The sequence below is a fragment of the Manis pentadactyla genome, chromosome 12 (assembly GCF_030020395.1).
Source record: "Manis pentadactyla isolate mManPen7 chromosome 12, mManPen7.hap1, whole genome shotgun sequence".
NCBI lineage: Eukaryota > Metazoa > Chordata > Mammalia > Pholidota > Manidae > Manis > Manis pentadactyla.
In genome coordinates, this window is record NC_080030.1 from 80,678,775 (window position 1) to 80,702,001 (window position 23,227).

The 23,227-nt window shown below is 39.4% G+C and overlaps 2 protein-coding genes and 1 long non-coding RNA gene across 11 annotated transcripts in view; 2 read left to right on the plus strand and 1 right to left on the minus strand.

Moving 5' to 3' along the window:
- Positions 1 to 3,621, plus strand: part of DOP1A (DOP1 leucine zipper like protein A) — a 134,860-nt gene extending 131,239 nt beyond the window's left edge. For 5 of the 9 annotated variants that reach the window (XM_036896946.2, XM_036896950.2, XM_036896949.2 and 2 more), the window contains 3 exons: positions 512 to 641; positions 1,460 to 1,519; positions 3,316 to 3,621. In XM_036896946.2, coding sequence (XP_036752841.2) covers positions 512 to 641; positions 1,460 to 1,519; positions 3,316 to 3,621 — 496 coding nt within the window. Of the gene's footprint in view, positions 1 to 511; positions 642 to 738; positions 971 to 1,459; positions 1,520 to 3,315 lie in introns of those variants that run through there. The other 4 variants (XM_036896951.2, XM_036896952.2, XM_036896954.2 and 1 more) reach the window with 2 other exon arrangements.
- A 13-nt stretch (positions 3,622 to 3,634) lies between these two features.
- PGM3 (phosphoglucomutase 3) overlaps positions 3,635 to 23,227 on the minus strand; it is a 31,296-nt gene continuing 11,703 nt past the window's right edge. Inside the window, exons 5-13 of the mRNA XM_036896957.2 lie at positions 16,200 to 16,333; positions 15,131 to 15,326; positions 13,845 to 14,002; positions 11,859 to 11,942; positions 9,375 to 9,473; positions 7,841 to 7,954; positions 6,941 to 7,063; positions 5,736 to 5,909; positions 3,635 to 4,709 (exon numbers count right to left, since the gene is read on the minus strand). Coding sequence (XP_036752852.1) covers positions 4,620 to 4,709; positions 5,736 to 5,909; positions 6,941 to 7,063; positions 7,841 to 7,954; positions 9,375 to 9,473; positions 11,859 to 11,942; positions 13,845 to 14,002; positions 15,131 to 15,326; positions 16,200 to 16,333 — 1,172 coding nt within the window. The 3' untranslated portion in view covers positions 3,635 to 4,619. The remainder of the gene's footprint in view (positions 4,710 to 5,735; positions 5,910 to 6,940; positions 7,064 to 7,840; positions 7,955 to 9,374; positions 9,474 to 11,858; positions 11,943 to 13,844; positions 14,003 to 15,130; positions 15,327 to 16,199; positions 16,334 to 23,227) is intronic.
- LOC118918296 (uncharacterized) lies at positions 5,857 to 9,420 on the plus strand. Its single transcript, XR_005027088.2, has 2 exons — positions 5,857 to 6,606; positions 6,910 to 9,420. It is a non-coding gene; the product is annotated as an uncharacterized LOC118918296 (long non-coding RNA).

Consider the following 23,227-nt stretch of genomic DNA (forward strand, 5'->3'; position numbering starts at 1 on the left):
TAGGAGGGAGATTCTGCTGAAATTTTTTCTATATAAATCTATACTGCTTAAATTTTGTCACAAATATTAATTTTACTGATAAGATACAAAAATACAAGGGAACTATGAAAGAAGTCCTACTTAAACTTCTCTTAAATTCTTTTATTTCTTTGCCCCCTTACCTGTACAGTTAGAGACCATCTTGGCAAGTATACAGTGGAGATTTTGCCTATTAATAATGACAGAAATATCTGTGGAGTTACTTGCTTTGTATGCATGAAAAAAAAATAGCAATGAGCACTTCATAGTTTACATATTCATTTATTCATTGCAACCCTGTGAGGCAGTTAATAGTAATGAAGAAAAGGCCCCAGTTAAGAAGCATGCCCAGGTGGCAGGGCTGTGAGCAACCCAGCTAGCATTTCAATCTGTGTAAGTGGTGGGGCCAGGCTCTTTCTACTGTAGTTACATGGCCTTGCGTAGGTGGTGCAAAGTCTGTCTCACTAATGTTGTATGATCCTTCTGTTCATAGGTACCGATGGGCCTTTATTCCAGAAGCCTCAGATGATTCAGGTTTGGAAGTCAGAAGGCAGGGCATACACCAACGAGAATTTAAACCTTATGTTGTACGACTAGCAAAACTTCTTCGGAAAAGGGCAAAGGTATTGCATCTTCTTTTTCTGTTTCATTTTTGTTGAGTATAAGAAGATGAATTTGTAAAATATATTTATATTGTTTTATATACTTTGTATCTTTCAGGCTAATTAGAGGTCTCTGCTCAAGAAAATAGAAAGGAATTTGGCAAGCTCATCAGTGGGCCTTTGCTGCAAATCTTTTTGCTCTTTTTTCTTTTGCATTCAGAAAATTTCAAAAATAAAATGTACAGTTTGGGATATCTGGGTTGTTCTGTGAGTCTTAGTTTGTAGTATGTGCTTTGAGTGTTCAGAAATTTTCCAGTCTTCTGGGGTCACCTATTCAGACAGGAGCTCCTAAACTGCATTCCACAAGCTACAGAAATGTAATAGAGGAAAGTGATTAAAAATGAGGCTGTACTTGAAGGATAGAGGAACTCTATTTAAAATCAAGTTGTGTCTTTAGGGACTAAGCAAAGGACAAAGATGAAGATGAAAGTTGGGTCCAGAGAGTAGGATAGGACATGGGTGCTTTCTACTTTAAGATCACAGGGTTTGAAAAAATAATCCCAACAACAAATCCAGAAGTAACGTAATTACCCACGACCCCAGGAACATGAACTTTCTGTCATCCCTGCATCTCCTTAATAACAGAGGTTTCCATAAGATCCCCTCCCTTAACTAAGGAATAAACATGACAGTCTTTTGCCCAACTTTTCCCACAGAGTGAGAAGACAGTTTTGATTAGAAAGCATTTTCTCATTCAGAACATTTTAAACAAGGTCTTCATGGCCAAACATACTTTTCACTAAAACAAAGGCTGTGAGTTCTCCTCTTTCCTTCCACAGGACAAGGAGGAGGACTTTAAGACAGTGATTTTGGAGGGATTGGAGATGGCCAAGCATCAGGTGAGGGTGGCTTTTTCATGCTTGTGGTATAGCAGCAGAAATTGCCACATCTGGATCAAACATGGGGACACAAATCCAGGTCTGGTTCTCAACAAGAGAGAGGTCAATAGGAAGGAAGTTTTCAAGTTAGACTGGTGAAGTGAAGGGAGAAATCCTATGCATACATGTTCGCCTATTTATTTCTGAGGAGGGGGTGTGACTCTGATCATGAGGAGCAGCCCCCTAGAGCAGGTGCCCTCCTCTTGGTCAAGAGCTTACCAGGAGTCCCTGTCTTAAGGTGCATTTTGACAGGAATATATACCTCTTTCACTATAACTATAACTCAAATAAGTTCTCTTCCATTTGGAAACTCGCTGTGTAGAGAATTCAAGCACATTATTCATTTGCCTTCAGGTTAAACTCATCTCTCTGGACACATTTTAAATACGGCTGAGTTACAGTGTGACTTGGAGGGACTGCAGGGAGCCCGGTCAGGGGGTTGGTTAATGGTCGTCAGGAATGTGAGAGTTAGTCCCTAGACTCTTGGTAAAGCCAGTGTTACAGTTAAAGGCAAATGGTTTTCTACATCCTTTAATTTAGGTTTGAGGTTAAGTGCTAAGAAAAAAAGTGATGGCTATTTTTTTCTTTTTTTCTGGCCATGACGAACAGGACACTTTTCTTGTTTGCTCATATTTTGACTTAAATCTATTTTCCTTTCTCAGGATTTCATGTTTAAGTAGACAAACCTTGTGGTGCACACACACAAGAAAACAAGCTGGACTTTACATCTACTTCTCTCCACTTAGGAAAGTAGTGATATTAGAATATAGGGAAACTCTTGTGTACATCTGATTTAAGAAGGCTAACTACATATGTTTACAAATATGACAGATTTAATTCTGCTTTCTACATCCCACTTGATTTTTTTCCTTTTTTTACCCAGCTTATTGTTTTCATTATCTCTTCAATGTGTTTTCATATTCATGATTTGCTCAAGTTCAAACACCTTCAATTCTCATATAACTTTCCCTAGATAGAATGGTGGCTACAACTGTTTGTATATTTTAGTTGGCTTCTCAAACTAGCCTCAATATAAATTATTTCACTTCTATGCTTATATTTGCCAGTGTTTTCACATACATTCTCATCTGACTTGTCTGTTGCAAGGTAGCTCATATTACTGCATTTGTGAGAGACCTTTCTGCGTTTTGCCTGGGAATGCCGCACAGTAAGGAAACAGCAGAGCCAGGATACTAACCATTATTTTGACTCCTCACGTTGCTTAGCACAACATGGAAGTATATGTGTCTCTCCTAAGCATTCCTTTCCCTTTCTCTGTTCTTAAAGTAATTACTCACTTTGGACCCTACCACCTTTTTTGGCAAGTTGAAGCCATTTGGGTGGAAGGGGAATTAACTGATTTACTAATGGTGAAATGTATAAAGACTCTGTCCCTTCCAAACTGCTATAGTCTCATTTTGTGACTTAGTCCTTTGGATATTTGTGGGCATCCAGAAATCTGGAAGCTTTTTGAGTATATGCAAAGCACAAAATAAACTTACAATATTTGACTCTCCCTATTCAAAACCAATTCTGCTACTAAGCAAGCTTACTTCATGCAGTCGAGTTGGAAAACGTCACTCCAGTGTTAGACTCCTCTACATATGCTTAGAAGCAAAGATTTTAATCAAGTCTGGAATGGAAACCTAATGCCATCATTTGCATTCATAACTATGTTTGCTGATGTTTATACCCTTTTAAGTTTTCTCATGTACTACATCATCTGTTAATAACAATTCCCTTTTTGTTTTCTGCAGAAGAATCCAGAGGAAGACAACTCAGGGAGAATGCTGGGTTGGGAGCCGGGGCACTTGCTGCTCACCGTTGGTACCGTGCGCAACATGGAGCAGCTGCTGCCGTTCTTCAGCGTCCTCAGCCAGGTCTTCAACAGCAAAGTCACCAGCCGGCGTGCAGGGCACTCAGGGAGCCCCACGCTCTGCGCAAACACCTTCCCTAACAAGGACATGGAGCTGGGAAACCACAAACCATTTTCTAGCAAAGCCAGGCAAAAAATAGAAGAGATGGTAGAAAAAGATTTTCTGGACGGGGTGATAAAAACTTGAGTACCACAAGTGGTCCCGTTTAGTTTAAATGTATTTAAAACAAACATGCTCTGAATTGTACAGTTTTTGGGGTTTTCTTTTGTATGTAACAAAACACATGTCAAGATGTATTTAATTTACATACTTGTAAATAAGAGCAAATGTCAAAATGTGGCCTGAGTCAAGTTAAAATATTGTTGGCTCATATCAATTATGGTGCCTAAGAGAGATCTCTATACATATACATGGTCCGTTGTTTTATTGTCCTGAGTTGTCTTTAACATGCAAAATACACACTGCACATTTTTTTCTCTTAGTTTCCAGTTTTAAAAATTGGGGTTTTTTCTTTCCATTATTAACAACATCTGAACTATCACAATGGTGTCAGTTCTCTGTCAGAGGCTTGGTAATGTATTAGAATTAGTTTTCTGCCACATACTTTAACTAAGAGGATTAAAGAACTGAAACCTAGCCCTCTCAACTTCAGTACAGAGTAGGGATGTACAGTCTCCTTAGTACACCTCTGATTTCCTGGTGATGTTAATCAAAGAGGTAAGTCATTTAAAAATCATTCTGAACACTTTGCTGTGGAAAAATTGGTTATATACTTTCCCACCCTCTCCATCTGTATCAACTGTGTTGAATACTGCAAAATGACATCTTGGTTAGGGATTGGCAATGGGAAAGACATCCCAAGGAGTTGGTAGTGAGGTTTAATTTCCCAGGACCCCTCATGAATTTTTCCCTGTATATATTATAAAGTTAATGATTCAATCATATGCTTAAGCCCCAATGTTTTACACAAGCTTCATTTTTTAAAAACTGAATTTAACAAGTATAGCAAGCGTTCCCTAATCCAAAAGAATTATTCTGGTAGTGTGTAAGAAAAATGGTAACAATCTGATAAGGTGCACTGTGAACATAATCATAAATGTGTTTGGACCTGTCACAATAATGGCAATACCAACATTTTGTAAAAACTTTTAAGACCCAGCTTCTCAAAAATATAAAAACTGTCTTCAGAAACCTGGTCGGGGTGTTTCTCCCACTCCTCCAGCCAGCTGAAATACTGCCAAACTCACTTCATATGCAAGGGCATCCGCGCTGTCCTGCCAATCACAGTAAAGGGGGTCAGATGAGAAAGACTCAGCGTCTACCAGCTACTTGAACTCAGGGAACGAGAAAGTGTCCTGATGGTGTTTCACTACCATATTCAAGTGCAAACTTCATTTTTCATCTTTCAGTAACAAGTTTCAAGACTCTTAAATAAATGGAAAAGAAGTCAGGTAAGTTCTTAAAATCAGATTAATTCTGAATGAATTCAGTAAAACCTCGTCCTTGAAGGCAAAAGGCCACAATCAGCCTAGGAGAAGGTAACTTAGATCTTAAGGCCACAGATCGTCCTGTCCTTGTTCACCAGAGATATTCACTCACTATATTCTGGGGTGGCCGACACTTCTGTGAAAAAAGGCTGCCAGCTACTGGGTGAATGGTAAAGGCCTTCGGAGTCCCTACGCAGCCCACTCTGTTCGGCCTCAGCGCGCAAGCAGTTTTTTCAAAGGTTCATGGTGACAGATGAGCACATGAAGAGGGAAAAGCACAGTGCCCCAGGTCGCCCCTGACCCAATGGGAAAGCAGCAGAGGCCCACTGCTGGCGGTGAAAAGGAGAATTTTGAAAAACAAATTTAGAATCTAGAGACGACGACTAATTTCAATGGATGATGGTACCAGATGATTTAGGAATGGGCCTCAAAGCTGGTTGTTTATTTAAAGGAGGAAAAAAAAGCTTATGCAACCTCAAGTGGGTTATCTTCAACATGTGTCAGACTAGGTATCTATCAGTCACTTATGTCAGAATAAGAAATAAGACAGTTTTAGAAATTCTGGGATAAATCAAGAGAAACGTATTTGGGGAAATAAATCAAGTGGTTCTAATTTTGTTCAACTACCTAATTGATGAAAATAGTTTTGTAGTCTTAATATGACTCTATAAACAAATCTCTAACACTTTAAATCCTTACATAGTAAGGCTGCACACTACTGAAATAGTTTTCACTCCTATCACCACTCCCCATTTACCCATGTTTTATCAGACTCTCACTTCATATTTTTTCAATAAAACTGCCCCAGCTTACTTGCGAGTCTGCTTCTGCATATACTCGAACTATATCTTCTGTACCAGAGGGCCGGACAAAAGCTCGGGAAAGCTTGTACTTCTTCACCAGCTCATCGATTGCCTCCTGTAGTCCTGGAGGAGTAACTGCTCGTCTTTCAGCATCGGTGGTACTGATCACTTGCCTGTCTGCAACCTATGCACAAGCAAAAGCGTAACCTTATCAACATCATTCCAACCAAAGATTATGGCCATTTCATTTTAACAGTAACAGACCTAAATTTCAGCTTATTATACCAAAAGAACACTGAAACAGGAGGTACTAGACTAAGCATAGGATGAAAGTACACTAAGATTTTACAATTTTTATTTCTTCCAAAATCAGGGTTACTAACTTCATATGTACAGCTTCTCTGTTTCTTCAAAGAATGACCATTAGCAAAAAAAGAGAACATTTATTTCCAGATTGTTTTACAGTTTCCACAAAAATAATGACCACTAAGTACTATATGACTTAGTCATTGATCAAATAATCTTAGGCATTTAAAAAAAGAGGATACATGCCAACCTATTATATTAAGAGAGTCATGGTAAGAATCTACTAAATATGCCAAACACTAATCTCAACAATCTGTTAACTCAGCTTTACTATCAGTTTTTCATAAATTCTGTTATTGAACATGAAAACTAGTATAAATCTGTACAGAAATCAGCATTTATCTGAAATGCCTTTAAAAACCTCCCTCCCTTTGAGCCCACAGATTCAACTTCTCAGCATCTAGCCGCAGGAAGTACTCTGTGAACCACGAAGAATACAGAGGATGTTTTCATGCGAATGATCCAGAACTGCTTCAGAACAACATGGGAGATGTGGAGACTGCACAGAGCAGCAGGTGAGACCTGCTGAAGCAGCATACACAGCAGTTTGTTAATTTGTTCTCTTTATGGCTGTTTTAAATTTTCCTTAATAAAATATTTTTTAAAGTGATACACAGTATCATTATTTATAATAAAGTTAGCAACTAAATACTTCTCAAACAATAGAAAGGCTGAGGGCATCCATAATTTTTAAAGATGTAAGAAAACATGATAGAAGGCATTATTTGTGTGCATTATGTACATACAGAATGACAATGCATATGGGAAAACATTTTCATACAGAGATTAGAGATCATTGGTTTTACTTTAATTTTCAGAAAAGAAGTAATTTTAAAATCTTGCTCAGACCTTAACTTTGAGCTGTCTGTTTGGAAGATCTGTATAGAGAGCATCCCATTGTTCTACAGTGAAGCCCTTCAGAGTCAGGATCGCCTCAACCACCAGCATGTCGGAAATAGCGTCACCAGCTGCCTGCAAGATGGGAGACACAACGGAAGAAACCACTCCCACACAAGCAAACCTCAGCAATTAAAGTGGGCTTCGAAAACCAATCCTGGTCCCGTGCTTCCTCCTGCCCTAATCTTCCTCATCTATAAAATGAGATTAGACTGGGTAAGTGTTAAGGTTCTAGCATCAAAATTCTGTGACTCAAATTTTTCTTTCTAACTGCATCCCTTTAGAGATACCGTACCGTGATGGAAGGCATCGTGCATGGTAAAGGGAACAAACACAAGGTTTGGTATAAGACAAACCTAAAATTGGACCCATACTCTGCCACTTAGTAGTTGAAGCCTTTTGTTTCTTCATTTATGAAATGGGAATTATAATAACTCCTTGCCCTGTGCTACTGGATCACCGATGCGGTGTGTAAAGTGACCAATACCTGCAAACTGCTCAAACAATTGTTGCTTTGCTATTCCCTGTGTCCTGTACTTCGCTTGCTTTTCCACTGCCACATTCTACACCCCAATCTCAAGGATTTGACCCACATAGATATACTCAGTAGCTGAATCTTTTGACTCTGTGTGTTAGCTACTCATTGTACTTGAAAATTTTCATCACAAACTGCAGTGGGAGGGAAGCATACGAATGCTCTCACAGCATTTGTTAGACCTGAGCGTTTACACGCCACTGCTAGAAGGAAGCTGCCAGGACTCATCACTTTCACTTTTTTACACAGCACACTGCCCTAGCCACCTTCTGGTAATGTAAAAGTGACCCGAAGCCTGCCACCCCATCAGTTCTGACCTGGTTAAACAAGTCCATAATATTTTCAAGCATCTTAGCAGCTTTCTGTTTCTTATCTTCTAATTCTTTTGCTAGTTGTTTTATCTTCATTTCAGCAGCTTTACTAAACAGCACCTGCAAAGAGAGTGCACAAAATCACAAGGTACTCTCGGTGCCCAGTCATAAGTACTATCATCTCGCTGAACCACTTCTCAAACTCAGCGAATCTGAAGATACTGAGGGGGAAAATAATGGCCTTAGAATGTATGAAATTAGTAAGATCACATCAGAACCGTAAAGATACTCTAGAGAAAAATAGGTCCTTTGTGGATTATAAAAGTGGTTATCAACAGTACAAAGACAATGCCTCCCTCCCACCCCCCCCACCCCCGCAAAAGCAAATGCGCGTGATCACTGGTCTTCATTGTGTTTGACCTACGGCCACCTACCTCAGCTCTGGGCCAAACAGGTTCCTTAAGCTTTTTACTTTGCAAAATATAATTCACTGCAACCAGTACAATTTTCTTGTCCTAAAATTTTTAAGGATATAAGCTCTGCAAAAGCAGAAAGAGGGTTCGTCATATTTATCACATTGTGATAAAGAGTGCTGTGGATATTTATTCTGTACATTATGTTCTTCAAGATTATCACTTTGAAATGCCTTGCCCATGATTTCAGTACCTTCAGGGGCCCTGTACTAAAGAGGAATAGCGTACTACACTCAGCCACTTGATGAAATACAGGTTTGCTGGTAAACTGAGGTGCAGGCTGGCCCCTTGTTTCTCTAGAGCACAGCCGTACCCACTCATCTACCTACACCAGCAGAGTGGAGGGGCCTCAAAAGAGACTTCATGGCCCATGGCCTAAAATAGTTACTATCTGCCCTTTAAAATCATTTATCAAGCCCTGCATTAATTAGATCACTGAAGTTATATTTTAATTACATTTCCTAAGAGTATTATTTTTCTTATATTCATGTCCCCTTCTAGAAGCCAATTTTGAATTAATGAGGAAAATGACCTAGATAACGTACTTTTTTTTGTCCACCACAAGGCCAGGTGAAGTATAGAAACATCTAAAAAATTCCAAAACCTATGAATACCCTAAAACCATTTAATATACTTTAAAATTTAGAATTTCATGGTATGTGAATTTTATCTCAAAAATTTTTAGACATTCTATGTTCAAAGATTTAAACTCATTTCCAGTTGTTCATGTCTTAATTCTCAAGCTTTCTAACACTTGTTGATCACCTCTTACCACCTGTGTAGCCACTTGAAGGAAAACATTTTAAATGATGTATAATCTGCTTATGAGAAGGTTAAGAAGTGCGTATTTTTTAAGAAACTGACAATATTATCACTTCACAAAGATTAACAATCTAAAAGACAACCATAGTTTCAACACACAGAATATATTAAGTTAACCAAATAGTCTTATTCTATCACCATCCCAGGCATTTCAACAAACTGCAATATTACTTCCTATATATCAAATTCTCATAAAAAAATTAAGTGCCAACTAAAGCCAGTTGTAATTGTTAACAAGAACTTACTGTGCCATGTCCGTTTGCTTCAAAATAAACTCCAATGTCAAATTCCTGCGCCTTGTGGTGCAGATGTTTTACTCCAGTTTTAGTGCAATAGACAGGCACCTATAACATATTTAAGTACATACAAGAGCAGTTATTCAATCAGCAAACACTTATTGTGAACCTACTATCCTAGATTCAACAGGGAGCAAAATCTGGAGGTCAGTCTAGTGAGGAAGACAATCGAGCAAAACATAAAAGGGGAGCTTATCACCAGGGCGGCGCAAAGGGCGTCCGGAAGGCGGGAGCCGCAGCCAAGGGGAGGGACGGGCGGGGGATGGGCCCCCGCAGAGGATGAAAGGTCACACGCTGCGGTGGCAGGACCGGATTGTTTAAAAGCTCAGTTTAACTGCAGTGCGGAGAATGGCTCTATAAAGTCCCAGATAATAAATATTTTAGATGTTGCAGGCCACATGTTCTCTGTCATGATTGTTCAATTGTTACTGTAGTGCAAAAGCGGCCACAGACAATACAAAAACAGACAAGCATGGCTGTATTCCAGTAAACCTTTACTCACAAAGGGGTACCAGGCTAGATTTGGCCCATGGGCCTCTTGTTGCTAAACCCTGTCTTAGAAGGTTAAAATACAGGGAATCGGTTTTTAGAACTACTCCCAGTTAAGAAATTATGATGGTTGGACTAGCAACAAGTGGGTAGTGAAAATCTTGGGTGGATCTGAGAGGTAAGAATGGCTCAAGAAAGACTGATAGTGGCAAAGCTGTGAAAGAGATCAAGATAAAAAAAATTGGCATTTGACTGACTTTAGTCCTCAAGAAGTGCTACAACTGAAAATTTTAATCCATAAGATAATGGGTTGTGAGTGACAGTTGCTGATGTATTTAGTTTGTTAAACAGAATATTTTACCCATAAGAAAATCTTAACACAGAAAATATTTAAAAAATAACCCAAAGACTGAGAATCCCTGTGAAACACAGGCACCTGGACCCCAGATGAAGTCCCTTGAGTGTATTATTGTCAGGTCATAGACTAGTACCCTCTAGATCTGTTTTATTTTGCCTACCCAGTATTCCTTTTGAATTTTGAATCAGTTGCCAAGACTTACAAAGTAAGTAATTCATATGAAAATTCAGATTTTTAGCTGCTCTTGAACAATCTGACTAAAGGTAACAGCAGCTGGCCTGCACACACTCTTCCTAGTCTTTATCCACCTGCCGTATGCACCCACTTCATCTCTGGAGATCCTACAGGAATCTGACTTTGCCATTCCTGCTTTAAAAAGAACAGAACAGCAACAAAAACTAGTAAGATGCAAGAATTTGAAAAGGGATACTCAAAAGTTGGAGAATAATACACTAGCTAATGAGAAAAAGAGTAAAGGCAAACTAACCTAATTTTGGCCGTAAACCCTCAAACTCTTAGAGCAGGCAGTATGGTATAGAGAGGATGGTTATCTGGTGGATGTTGAGGAAATAATTAGAAACAAAATCTACCAACCCAGTAAACTTTAGACTAAGAGTGAGAAAACAATTCCATACTAAAAAGCTAACTAGCATACTAAAAACCAGACTGAGCCCAATTTCAGCAAGAATCTTGCTAGATCAGTTTAGCTAGAATCTCTTACCCTCAATATCTGATCACAGTCCTTATCTTAAACCATCCCCCAGATAATAAATATATGATCACCCAGGCCTGCCTACAGCAAAAATCCTGTTCGATTCAGCTAGAATCCTTCCTGACCCCTGGTGTTTCCTCTTAGCAATTTTCCAGACACCAACCACCATCCTCTCTGCAGACAGCCTTGCTCTGAGGTCATAAAATCCCCACTTTTCTTGTTGTCTTAAGAGTCCAGCCCAGTCTCTCCCCCACTGAAACCTCCCTGGGAAGTGTCCCTGTATCTATTACATAGGCCTGCCTCTCCAGAAGACTTCACAGCACCATTTGTCACACATACAGTTTAACTTAAATTTACCTTAAATAATTGGGGTGGCACCATCCTGTTAGCTAATAGTCCTTATTTATCCAAAGGAATAATAGAATTCTTCTCTCTCTACAACAAACTGATGTGCTGGCTGGCTCTGAGCCGTAACTACATTAAGCTCTCAGCAGACAGGGAGATAGGGTGCTGTCCTCCTTGACGTTTACATTACAGAGGTGACTTCCAGCCCTACAGTGAAGCGTTCTGGAGCTGTAAATCTGGCTTTTTTAGCCTTTAAAAAGATTTACATTCATTACAATGGGACAGAGAAAGAATTTACTAGTTTTCTAAAAAATGTTTATGAAAAGGGGGAGAGAAAAGTCTCTTTTCCTTTTTGTATCAGGGAGAATTTAATTTTTCTTACTTTTGATTTCTATTAAATGGACACTAGCTCAGCCTCTGGCACTGCAGCCTACTCACTTTTACGAGGGCATTATTTTCCTCACAGGAATACCCTAATGATAGAATATAATTACTAAGAAGTAACCAGAAAACAGAAGTGGTTCAGTACCTTAATAACGTCTTCAAGATACCTTGTTGAACTTCCATTTGCATATGCAGTTTGTACAACACCAATATTCAAACTTTCTCCGATCTAGACAAAAACAGTGGTAATTACCTTGCTAGCCCAGGTGAAGATGCCACAAAAGCAAGCACACACCGAGAGCACTAAAGGATGACAACGTGACCAACCGGGTCGGCTGTGCCTTGGTTCATGCAACAAATGACTGGAAATTTACATGTGTGCCAGAAAAAAAGCTAAAATATTTTTGAGTATTATTTAAATCAATTCTACAAGGATTCTTCTATAAAGCAAGCCTGAGGATTCTTCATCTCTATCTCTCTACTTTTTTAACAAAAGTATTTACTGAATTCTTAAAGCATACCTTTTCCATGTAATAATGATTACCTCCCTTCACATCCTGTACTTAAGGCTAGCCTGAGATTTCCAAAAGAGCGAATCTGATCTCTCTCAAGTCTATCATAATCACAGTAAATAAATCTCTCAGAGGATGAGGTTTTTTCTGTGTAAACTTTGAGACTTTGGGGAGTGATGATGTAACTCATTAAAGTATCAGTTATTGTTAGACAGCAAGACAAGATATGAGCAGGTGGAGGGAGAATAATGCTAGTAGAGCCACTAAACGGGACTCAAAGACTTAACCAGATAAAACCAGAGGGCCAGAAGGGACTCACAGTTAATTAGTTAATTAGTTAAAGTTTCAAGGGTCAAGAGCAACTTGGAACGTCCGGATATTCCTCAGATTAATGAAAAGTATCCAAGCACAGCCCGTCTTCATTGTACCAACTAGATCATGCCATTGTAAAATCTACTTAGCCAGCAAAAAGGCCCAGCTTATTCTTTAACTTAACCTATATGGTGTTTTTTCCAATTCTTTCAGCCCCTTAATTAAGTAACTCTGTAACCAGGACAGGATACCGAACTCCAAAGTGTAAATAAACTTATGTGGATAAAGAATGCTGAGATCTGAATCAACAGTCACCTAAATAACCCTATTCTTAAGACAAAACTTCAAAGGAATTATGAATCACCTGTATACACCATGCTTTATGCTGACTCCTACCCAAACCCTTAGGGGCACCTCTTCTCTAAGGTTGTCTGCACTCCCCTTTCTTCAAGTGTGTACTTTGCCTTAAATAAAAACTTCCCACTGCTCAACTTACTACATTTTGTCTCTGTGCTCTTCCAGTGATTGTCTTTGTTACTTTGCTATTTCATTCTGTTCTCCAGACGTAAGCACAGATCTTTGCTCTGTCTCTGTCCTACTTCAGACAAACAGGGAGGGGCTTCTGGGACCTCTGCTTTGGGCTTGCACGTTCCGGCAGCCAGGGGGACCCGGACGGGACTGCAGCTGCACCACCATGCTCCTCGGTAGCCTGCCTGGAACTCCCCTCCGTTTGCCTTGGGAAGCTACCAGAACATAATCTCCCTCATCCAGTGCGCTGCAGCTCCCTCAAATCCTGGGGTGGTAGGGACTCAGTTCCCATGCCACGCAGATTCCAGCAGACACCAGACACCAGGTGACCTGGCTTCAGGAGCTGGCAGGGGATGTGCCCTGTGCCGAGCAGGAGTTCAACAAGCTTCTCTTTCCTGCCTCTTCTCTCCCTTGCTCTCTGCTGCCTGCTGGCGGCTGCCACTCCCTGCTACTCTCACTTTAATCAATTCCTTCCTCACTTTATACTCTGACTTCCCTGCATCTCTGAACTGAATTCCTCCCCAACATTATGAAGAAACCAAAGCTTCATAAAGCTTCAACTCCTAACAGTCTGCCAGTATAAGGAAGAAAATAATATTTTAGGGTCCAAGTGCCCCAATGTTGAAATTATTGAAATCATCACCTTTTTGTATTTTCTGGCCACAATGTAAGGAATTTCCCATAAACTGTTGCTTTGAGACATTCAAATGACTGTCTGACACACAATCATTTCATCGGTAAGTCTTATCTCAAAGGGTGATCAGCCCCCCAGCGCAGACCTCCAGCAGGAGCTCCTTGAGGAAGCCGCTGATGAGCGCCGCCACCTTGTCTCCGTCCACGAGGCAGAAGCGGCCGTCCGTGTCACGGTAGTGATACACTATTCTGTCTGCATCGCCGTCAAAGGAACAGCATCTTTCACAGGGCTTCATTTCCATTCCTAGCACACAGAATAGTCAAAATGCATTTTAGTCTATGAGATATGGGAATAAAACAATATTAAAAAATTTAGGGTTTTCTCTTATACTAGGGAAATTTTTTTCACCAAAATATAATTGGCATCATAGGTTACATGTAAGTGTACCCACTATAATTTTTCAAGAGGTATTTAAATTATTCTTTCAAATAAAACCAATGTCTTAATCTTTAAATATACAGGTTTACTGGTAGATTTTCTAGGGTAAATTCCTTCATAGCTAACCGAAAAAGGAGAATTTAAAATCCATCTCTGCTGAAACTTGATAAAATACTAAAATAAAATTCTATTTTATAAGCCAGTCAGTTTGGTAAGACAAGTTCCCATCTAGTTTGCTGTCAGTTACAGTATTTCTGAGTGCAATACACCTAGTACTAGAAGGTTCCTTACACATAAGAAATAGCAGCAATAGATAAGGTATGTGCTTTGATTTAATTCTCAAAGAAGTGATTTTTATTTGTTCACACCATCAACAAGAAGAAACACTGGTAATTAAGAGCTAAGAATTACCTGTGAGAGAGAAATGGCTTATGTAACTTGCAGAAAGTTACTGAAACCTCTGCAACTATCACGTGAAATTTATTTGAGATTTTGGTATTCCTTAGCCATGACAGCAGCAGACTGACAAAGCCAACAAAAGGCAGCTAAGAAGTATAGTTTTTGTCTGGAATATGAATATAAGGTCGCCTACAGGGCATAGCAAGAGCTTCAGGACAAAGGCGTGTGGTTTCATCCGCGCTGCAGTCCCGGCGTCAGAGCAGGAGGAGCTCAGCATCCGGGGAGTGGGTGGGTGTGGGACCGACAGGCGGTTCACCTAGGTACTCTGAGACCTGCTACAGTTTGAGAACCACTGCTGTAGAATACCACTTTCTGATTTTGCCTTCCCTGCCAGATTTCCTACACGTTGTGAAGAGTCCTATAACTTACAGGCAAAAGGAGCCAGTCATGTTTCAAGCGGCGCTGACGGGTGGGAAACTGCCAGAGTCTGTGAGTGGCAGAGCCAGGAGGAGTAACGGCTCTCAACCTACCCGGGCAACGCAGAGTGTAAATGAGGTTGGCTTCAGAAAGCTCTAACACCAAATGTTCACATACCCTGTGGAGGTTTTTGATGACTTTTTACGAAGTCAGCTCCACATAAATGATTGAGTTTCCCTTTGGTTCCATCATTGAACAGGTGGACTGACAGCCCCTGGGAGAAGTAGTGTTCCATTTCTCTTAGCTTCAGGGCCCCTATGCCATTTGCACAGTCGACCTTAAGGGATCTATATTCATTTCCACTGTAGAAAGCCTTAAATATAAAAAACAAATTAAAGAAAAATTTAAGTTATCAAAGTAAAAGTGAAGCATAAAGCATATATATGTGTATTATCTTCCATTACTTAAGTTAACTATTTTTAACCCAGAAAACAAAAGGGTACACAGATTCAGATGAAAATTGAAAAACACAAAAGTAAAATTTTAAAACACCTTTTTACATACTGTTTGACACTAGAACAGTTTCACTGACTAAGTTAGGGAAATGGATCCTAATTATAAGTTAGCTTCAAACGGGCCCCTTAACACAATTTATATTACCTGACAGTCATTCAAATGTGAGGATGTGTATAAGCGTGAATGAGCAGTAATAGCATCTGCCATTCTCTTCATGGGATATAACACCCCCGTGTTTGGTGTTTTTCCCTAGTTGTCAGTCTCCCATTCATCCTCACTTCAGACTAAGTTCTATGAGAGCAAGGGCTTTGCTTTGGTTAACCATGCCTGACAAAAACCTACTGTCAGTACCTACTGATCAAATGAATCATACTCCTCAAATCTCCAGGATCAAGAAGCTAATACACCGAGACTAAACGAAGTCCTTCAACAGCAGCTGCCCCAAGCACACTGGCAGCACTCACATTAAGAGCAAACTCATCCAAACAAATAGTCATGACAGCCTCATGAATCCCACGGCTTTTCCCCTGGTGACGCCCCTGCCCAGGAGCCACCGACACACAGGCAGCAAGACACACGGCCCAGACCTCGTGGAGCCCGAGAAAGGGAAAGGAGATGTGCTGTACTTTTGGAAAAAGGAGTGACAAATGACCTAATTAAGATAAATTGTTCAAATGATGTCATTTTATTCATTTGCTTAAACTTTAACCATGTTCAAGAGATTCTTTACCTGTTTGGTAAGTTCCACAAAGGCCCTGGAGAGTTTCTGGTAGTAACCGTCTATGGTTGCCTCTCCATACTGGCCGCTGGTATTCCGGCAGTACACCATGTAGTGCAGCTGGGGCGTGGTTAATAGGCCATAATCTGTCACAGAAGTACGAAAACAATTTACCAACTTACGTGTGCAGACGGCAGAGTAGGAGGCTCCCGACCTCACTACCTCTCACAGACACATCTAGGCTACACCTACATACAGTGCCTTACTGTGAAAACAGCTGGACCGCTAACAACATAAAGAAAATGCCACAGTGAGAAAGGCAGGAAGGGCAGAGCTGCGGCTGAGTACCAAACATACCCTCCCCAACCCGGATGGCGATGCACAGGAGGGCATCCCAGCCACAGCGGTGCCCCCGAGAAGCAACTGAACTGAACCCTAAGTGGGAACCCTGCCCTGGGATCTAAGTCAGGAAAACCAGCCCACACTACATCTGGCTTTGAAAATCAGTAGGACTTACCTCCAGGAGCCACAGGGCTATAGGGAACTGAGACTCAGCTCTTAAAGGGCCAGCACACTATATCACTCACTGCAACTCAGCACAGAGGTGCACTTTGAAAAGAGCCTGGGTTATACAGGAAGATTTACTGACTAATTTTAGGGCATGGGCTGGAGGGGCAAGGATCTGTAGAAACTTTCTCTGGGAATGGAAAGCCATGGACACCACTTTTCTTGTTCTCCTTCAACCCAGCTGGCCTGACACTGGCAGGTGCCAGTTCTGACAAACTCCCATCTACCTTGCCAGCAATGACTGCCTGGCCACACCCAATCCACATGCCCCAACAGGGGCCTCCACCCAAAGCAACCCCTACTCAGTGTGTCTATGTCAACAAAGGGATAGAAAATACACAGAAGACAAAGGACACTATCAGCAATATGGGAGAATATATTTGTAAATGACATATCTGACAAGGAGCTAACATCCAGAATATATAGAGAAATCATATGCCTCAACACCCAAAAAGCAAATAACCCTATTAAAAAATGGGTGGAGGATATGTACAGACAATTCTCCAAAGAAGAAATTCAGATGACCAACAGGCACATGAAAAGATGCTCCACATCACTAATTATCAGGGAAATGCAAATTAAAACCACAATGAGATATCACCTCACTCCAGTTAAGATGGCCAACATAGAAAAGACTAGGAACAACAAATGCTGGAGAGGATGTGGAGAAAGGGGAATCTTCCCACACTGCTGGTGGAAATGTAAACTAGTTCAACCATTCTTTGCAATATGGAGGTTCCTCAGAAAACTAAAAATAGAAATACCATTTGACCCAGGAATTCCACTCCTAGGAATTTACCCAAGAATGCAGCAGCCCAGTTTGAAAAAGACATATGCACCCCTATGTTTATCGCAGCACTATTTACAATAGCCAAGATATAGAAGCAACCTAAGTGTCCATTGGTAAATGAATGGATAAAGAAGATGTGGTACATATGCACAATGGCATATTATTCAGTCATAAGAAGAAAACAAATCCTACCATTTGCAACAACATGGATGGAGCTAGAGGGTATTATGCTCAGTGAAATAAGCCAGGTGGAGAAAGACAAGTGCCAAATGATTTCACTCATCTGTGGAGTATAAGAACAAAGAAAAACTGAAGGAACAAAACAGCAGCAGACTCACAGAACCCAAGAATGGACTAACAGTTACCAAAGGGAAAGGGACTGGGGAGGATGGGTGGGAAGGGAGGGAGAAGGGGAATAGGGGCATTAAGATTAGCATGTATAATGTAGGGGAGGGGGGCATGGGAAAGGCAGTATAACACAGAAGACAAGTAGTGATTCTATGGCATCTTACGCTGATGGACAGTGACTGTAATGGGGTATGTGGTGGGGACTTGATAATGGGGGGAGTCTAGTAACTACAATGTTGCTCATGTAATTGTATATTAATGATACCAAAAACAAAAAAAAACAAAAAACCCCAGGTGACTGAATGAAAAAAGAAAAAGAAAATACACAGAATAATCAACCAGAGCTGAATAATTCAATATCTGAAATGAAAAATAACTAGAGGAAGGGTCACCTGCCTGTAAGAGCTGCAGCCAGGCCCCTCACTGACCACACCAGAGGCTAGCCCTCTCCCCATAGTGCGCCTGACATGCCTGCAGCCCAGCCACAATAAGAGGGCACACACAGCCCACACAGGGGACCCCCGTGGAGGGCCTGGCTCCAGTCACCAGTGGGGGCGCACTACTAGGCCCACAGAACACCGGCTACACAAGACCATTGCTTAAAAGACCCAGAGATATCTTTCTACCTTGTAGTAGGTAGAAATCCAGAGTCAAACAAAATGAGGAAATGGAGAAATATGTTCCAAATGAAAGAACAAAATAAACTTCAGAAAAAGAACTAAAGAAAACAGAAATAAGCAATTTCCCTAATAAAAAGTTCAAAATGCTGGTCATAAAGGTGCTCACTGGACTTGAGAGAAGAGTGGGTGAACTCAGTGATAACTTCAAAAAGAAATAGAAAAAACACAAAAGAATCAATCAGAGTTCAATCAGAGTTGAAGATCACAATAACTGAAATGAAAAATACGCTAGAGAAAAATCAACAGCAGATTACAAGATGTAGAATGGATCAGTGATCTGGAAGACAGGGTAGTGGAAATCACCTATGCTGAACAGCAGAAAGACAAAAGAATTTTAAAAAAAGAGGACAGGTTAAGGGACCTCCAGGACAATATCAAGTGCACTAACATTTGCATTATAGAGGGAAGAGAGTTGAAAAAAACTTATTTGAAGAAATAAATAACACCTGAAAATTTCTCTAACCTGGGGAAGGATAGAGACATCCAGGTCCAAGGAACACACAGAGAGCCCCAAACAAGATGAGACCAAGGAGGTCCACATCAAGACACATGATAGTTAAAATGTCAATGATTAAAGATAAAGAGACAACCTTAAAAGAAGCAAGAGAAAAGCAATGATTTATGTACAATGGAGACTCCATAAGGCTGCCCACTGATTTTTCAGCAGAAACTTTGCAGGCCAGAAGACAGAGGCATGATATAGTCGAAGTGTGGAAAGGAAAAAAAAACCTACAACCAAGACTACTCCACCTTGTAAGATTATCACTTGGAATTCAGTGAGGGGTTTCCAAGGCCAACCAAAACAAAAGTTCATCACCACTGAAGAAGCTTTACAAGAAAGGTTAAAGAGACTTCTTTAAGTGGAAGAGAAAAGGCCACATTTAGAAATAAGAAAATTATGAAAGGAAAAGATTTCAGTGGAAAAGCAAAATCATAGTAAAGGTAGTAGATCATTCACTTATAAAGCTAGTATGAAGTTTAAGAAAAGAGTAGTAAAATCAATTCTATCTACAATAATTAGCGGATACACAAAATAAAAAGAAACCTACGACAGCACATACATAAAACATGGAGGGGAGCATAAAAATGTAGCACTTTTAGAATGTATTCAAACTTATCATTAACTTAAAATAGACTTTTATATACATAGGACATTGTATGTGAACCTCATGATGACCACAAACCAAAACCTATAATCAATACACAAAAAATAAGAAGAAAGAAATTCCAAGCATAACACTAAAGAGAGTCATCAAACCCTAAGGGAAGAGAGCAAGAGAAGAGGGAAGGACCGGAGAATACTAACAAAAACAACCAGAAAACAATAAAAAAGTAATAGGTACATACCTATCAATAAGTACTTTAAGTATAAATGGACTAAATGCTCCAATCAAAAGACAAAGGGAGACTGAATGGATAAAAAAACAAGATCCATCTATATGCTGCCAACAAGAGACTCACTTCAGACCTAAAGACACAGAAAATGAAGAGATGGAAGAATATATTCCATGCAGATGGAAGTGAAAAAAGAAAGTGGGGAAAGCAATAATTATAGCAGAATGTATGAAGCTAGAAATTAATTACTAGAAAAAAAAGGAAAAAAAACACATGGAAGCTAAACAATATGCTACTAAATACCAAATGGATCAACAAAGAAATCAAAGAGGAAATTTAAAAATACCTGGAGACAATTGAAAATGGAAACACAACAGTTTAAAATCTTTGCTACATAGCAAAAGCAGTTTTAAGAGGGTACTTTATGGCAATACAGGCCTACCTCAAGAAACAAGAATAATCTCAAATAAACAACTTAACTTTACACCTAAAGGAACTAGAAAAAGAAGAACAAAGCCCAAAGTTAGTATAAGAAAGAAAATAATAAAGAACAGAGCAGAAATAAACAAAATAGAAACTTTAAAAACAATAGAAAACAACAATGAAACTAAACTAGGTTTTTGAAAACCTAAACAAAATAGATAAACCTTTAGCCACATTCATCAAGAGAAAAAAGAAAGCCTCAAAAAATAAAATCAGAATTGAAAGAGAAGTTACAACTGAAATTACAGAAACACAAAAGATTATAAGAAACTACTATGAAAAGTTATACACCAACAAATTGGACAACCTAGAAGAAATGTTCAAATTCCTCTAAAAATACTATCTTCCAAGACTGAATCAGGAAGAAACAGATAATCTGTTTGAGCACACCAATTAGTAGTAATGAAATTGAATCAGTAATCAAAAAACCCCTAACAAACGGAAGTCCAGGACCAGATTACACAGTTGAATTCTATCAAACACTTAAAGAGACATCTATCCTCAAACTATTCCAAAAAGTTCAAGAGAAAGGAATCCTCCCAAATTCCTTCTATGAATCCAACAGCATTCTGATACCAAAACCAGAGAAAGACAGTACAGGAAAAAAAAAAAAAATACTGACTAATATCCCTGATGAAAATAGATTTAGAAACCCTGAACAAAATGTTATCAAACCAAATAAATTCATTCCTCAAAATCAAGTGGGATTTATTCCAGGGATGCAAGAATTGTTTAGTATCTGCAAATCGATCAATACATACCACATTATCAAAAGGATAAAAATCATATGATCATCTCAATAGATGCTTAAGAAGCATTTTATAAAATTTAACATCATTCATGATAAACACTCTCAACAAAGTAGGTATGGAGGGAACACAACATAATACAGACCATGTATGACAAACCCACAGTTAACATCATACTGTGTGGTGAAAAGCTGAAAGTTTTCCTTCTAAGATCAGAACAGCACAAGGATACCCATTCTCACCACTCTTATTCAACACAGCCCTGGAAGGCCTGGCCACAGCAATCAGACAAGAAAAAGAAATAAAAGGCATCCAAACTGGTTAGGAAGTCATAAAGCTGTAGCTATTTGCAGATAACATGACACTACATACAGGAAATCCTAAAGACTCCACCAAAATACTATTAGAACTAAAAAATGAAATCAGTACAGTTGCTGGATAAGAAATCAATTGCATAAATCTGTTGAGTTATATACACTAATAATGACTAGAAGAAACAGAAATTAAGAAAACAATCCCCTTTACAATTGCATCAAAAAGAGTAAAATACTCAGGAACAAATTTAACCAAGGACATGAAAGATCTGCGCTCTGAAAGCGGTAAAGCACTGATGAAAGAAACTGAAGACAACACAAATAAATGGAAAGATTTATGCTCATGGACAGGAAGAATCAGTATTGTTAAATTGTGCCTACCACCCAAAGCAATCTACAGATTCAAGGCAATCCCTATCAAAATATCAATAATATTTTCCATAGAACTAGAGCAAAAAATCCTAAAATTTGGATGGAACCACAAAAGAATCCAAATATCCCAAAGCAATCTTAAGAAAGAATAAAGCTGGATGGAGCTAGAGGGTATTATGCTCAGTGAAATAAGCCAGGCGGAGAAAGACAAGTACCAATTGATTTCATTCATATGTGGAGTATAAGAACAAAAGAAAACTGAAGGAACAAAACAGCAGCAGAAGCACAGAACCCAAGAATGGACTAATAGTTACCAAAGGGAAAGGGACTGGGGAGGACGGGTGGGAAGGGAGGGATAAGGGTGGGAAAAAAAGAAAGGGGGCATTACGATTAGCATGTATAGTGGGGGGGGGCACAAGGAGGGCTGTGCAACACGGAGAAGACAAGTAGTGATTTTACAGCATCTTACTATGTTGATGGACAGTGACTGTGAACGGGGATGTGGGGGGGACTTGGTGAAGGGGGGAGCCTAGTAAACATAATGTCCTTCATGTAATTGTAGATTAATGATACCAAAATAAAATTTAAAAAAAAAAAGAAAGAATAAAGCTGAAGGTATGACACTCCCAAGAACAAAGCTGAAGGTATCACACTCCCTTATTTCCAACTATACTACAAAGTTATAGTAATCAAAACAGTATGATACTGGCATAAAAACAGACACAAAGACTGATGGAACAGAACAGAGAGCCCAGAAATAAATCCACACTTATGAAGTCAATCAATCTACAACTAAGGAGGCAAGAATATACAGTGGGGAAAAGAGAATCTCTTCAGTAAATGGTGCTGGAAAAACTGGACAGCTGCACATGAAAGAATGAAACTGGACCACTTTCTTACACCAGATACAAAACTAAACTCAAAATGTATTAAAGACCTAAATGTAAGAACTGAAACCATAAAATTCCTAAAAGAAAAGATAAGCAAGAAACTCTTAGAAATAGTCTTAGCAGTATTTTTTTGGAACTGTCCCCTTAGGAAAGGGCAAAAGCAAAAATAAACAAGTGGGACTATATCAAACTAAAAAAAAGGCTTCTGCACAGCAAAGGAAACCATCAACAAAACAAAAGGTAGCCTACTATATGGGAGAATATATTTGCAAATGATATATTCAACAAGAGGCTAATATTCAAAACAACTCAAAGAACTCATACAACTCAGCATCAAAAAAACAATCTAATTAAAAAAATGGGCAGAGAACCTGAATAGATATTTTTCCAAAGACACACAGCAAGCCAACAGACACATGAAAAGGTGATCAACATCACTAATCAGGGAAATGCAAATCAAAATCATAATGAGATACCACCTCACACCAGTCAGAATGGCTAGTATCAAAAGC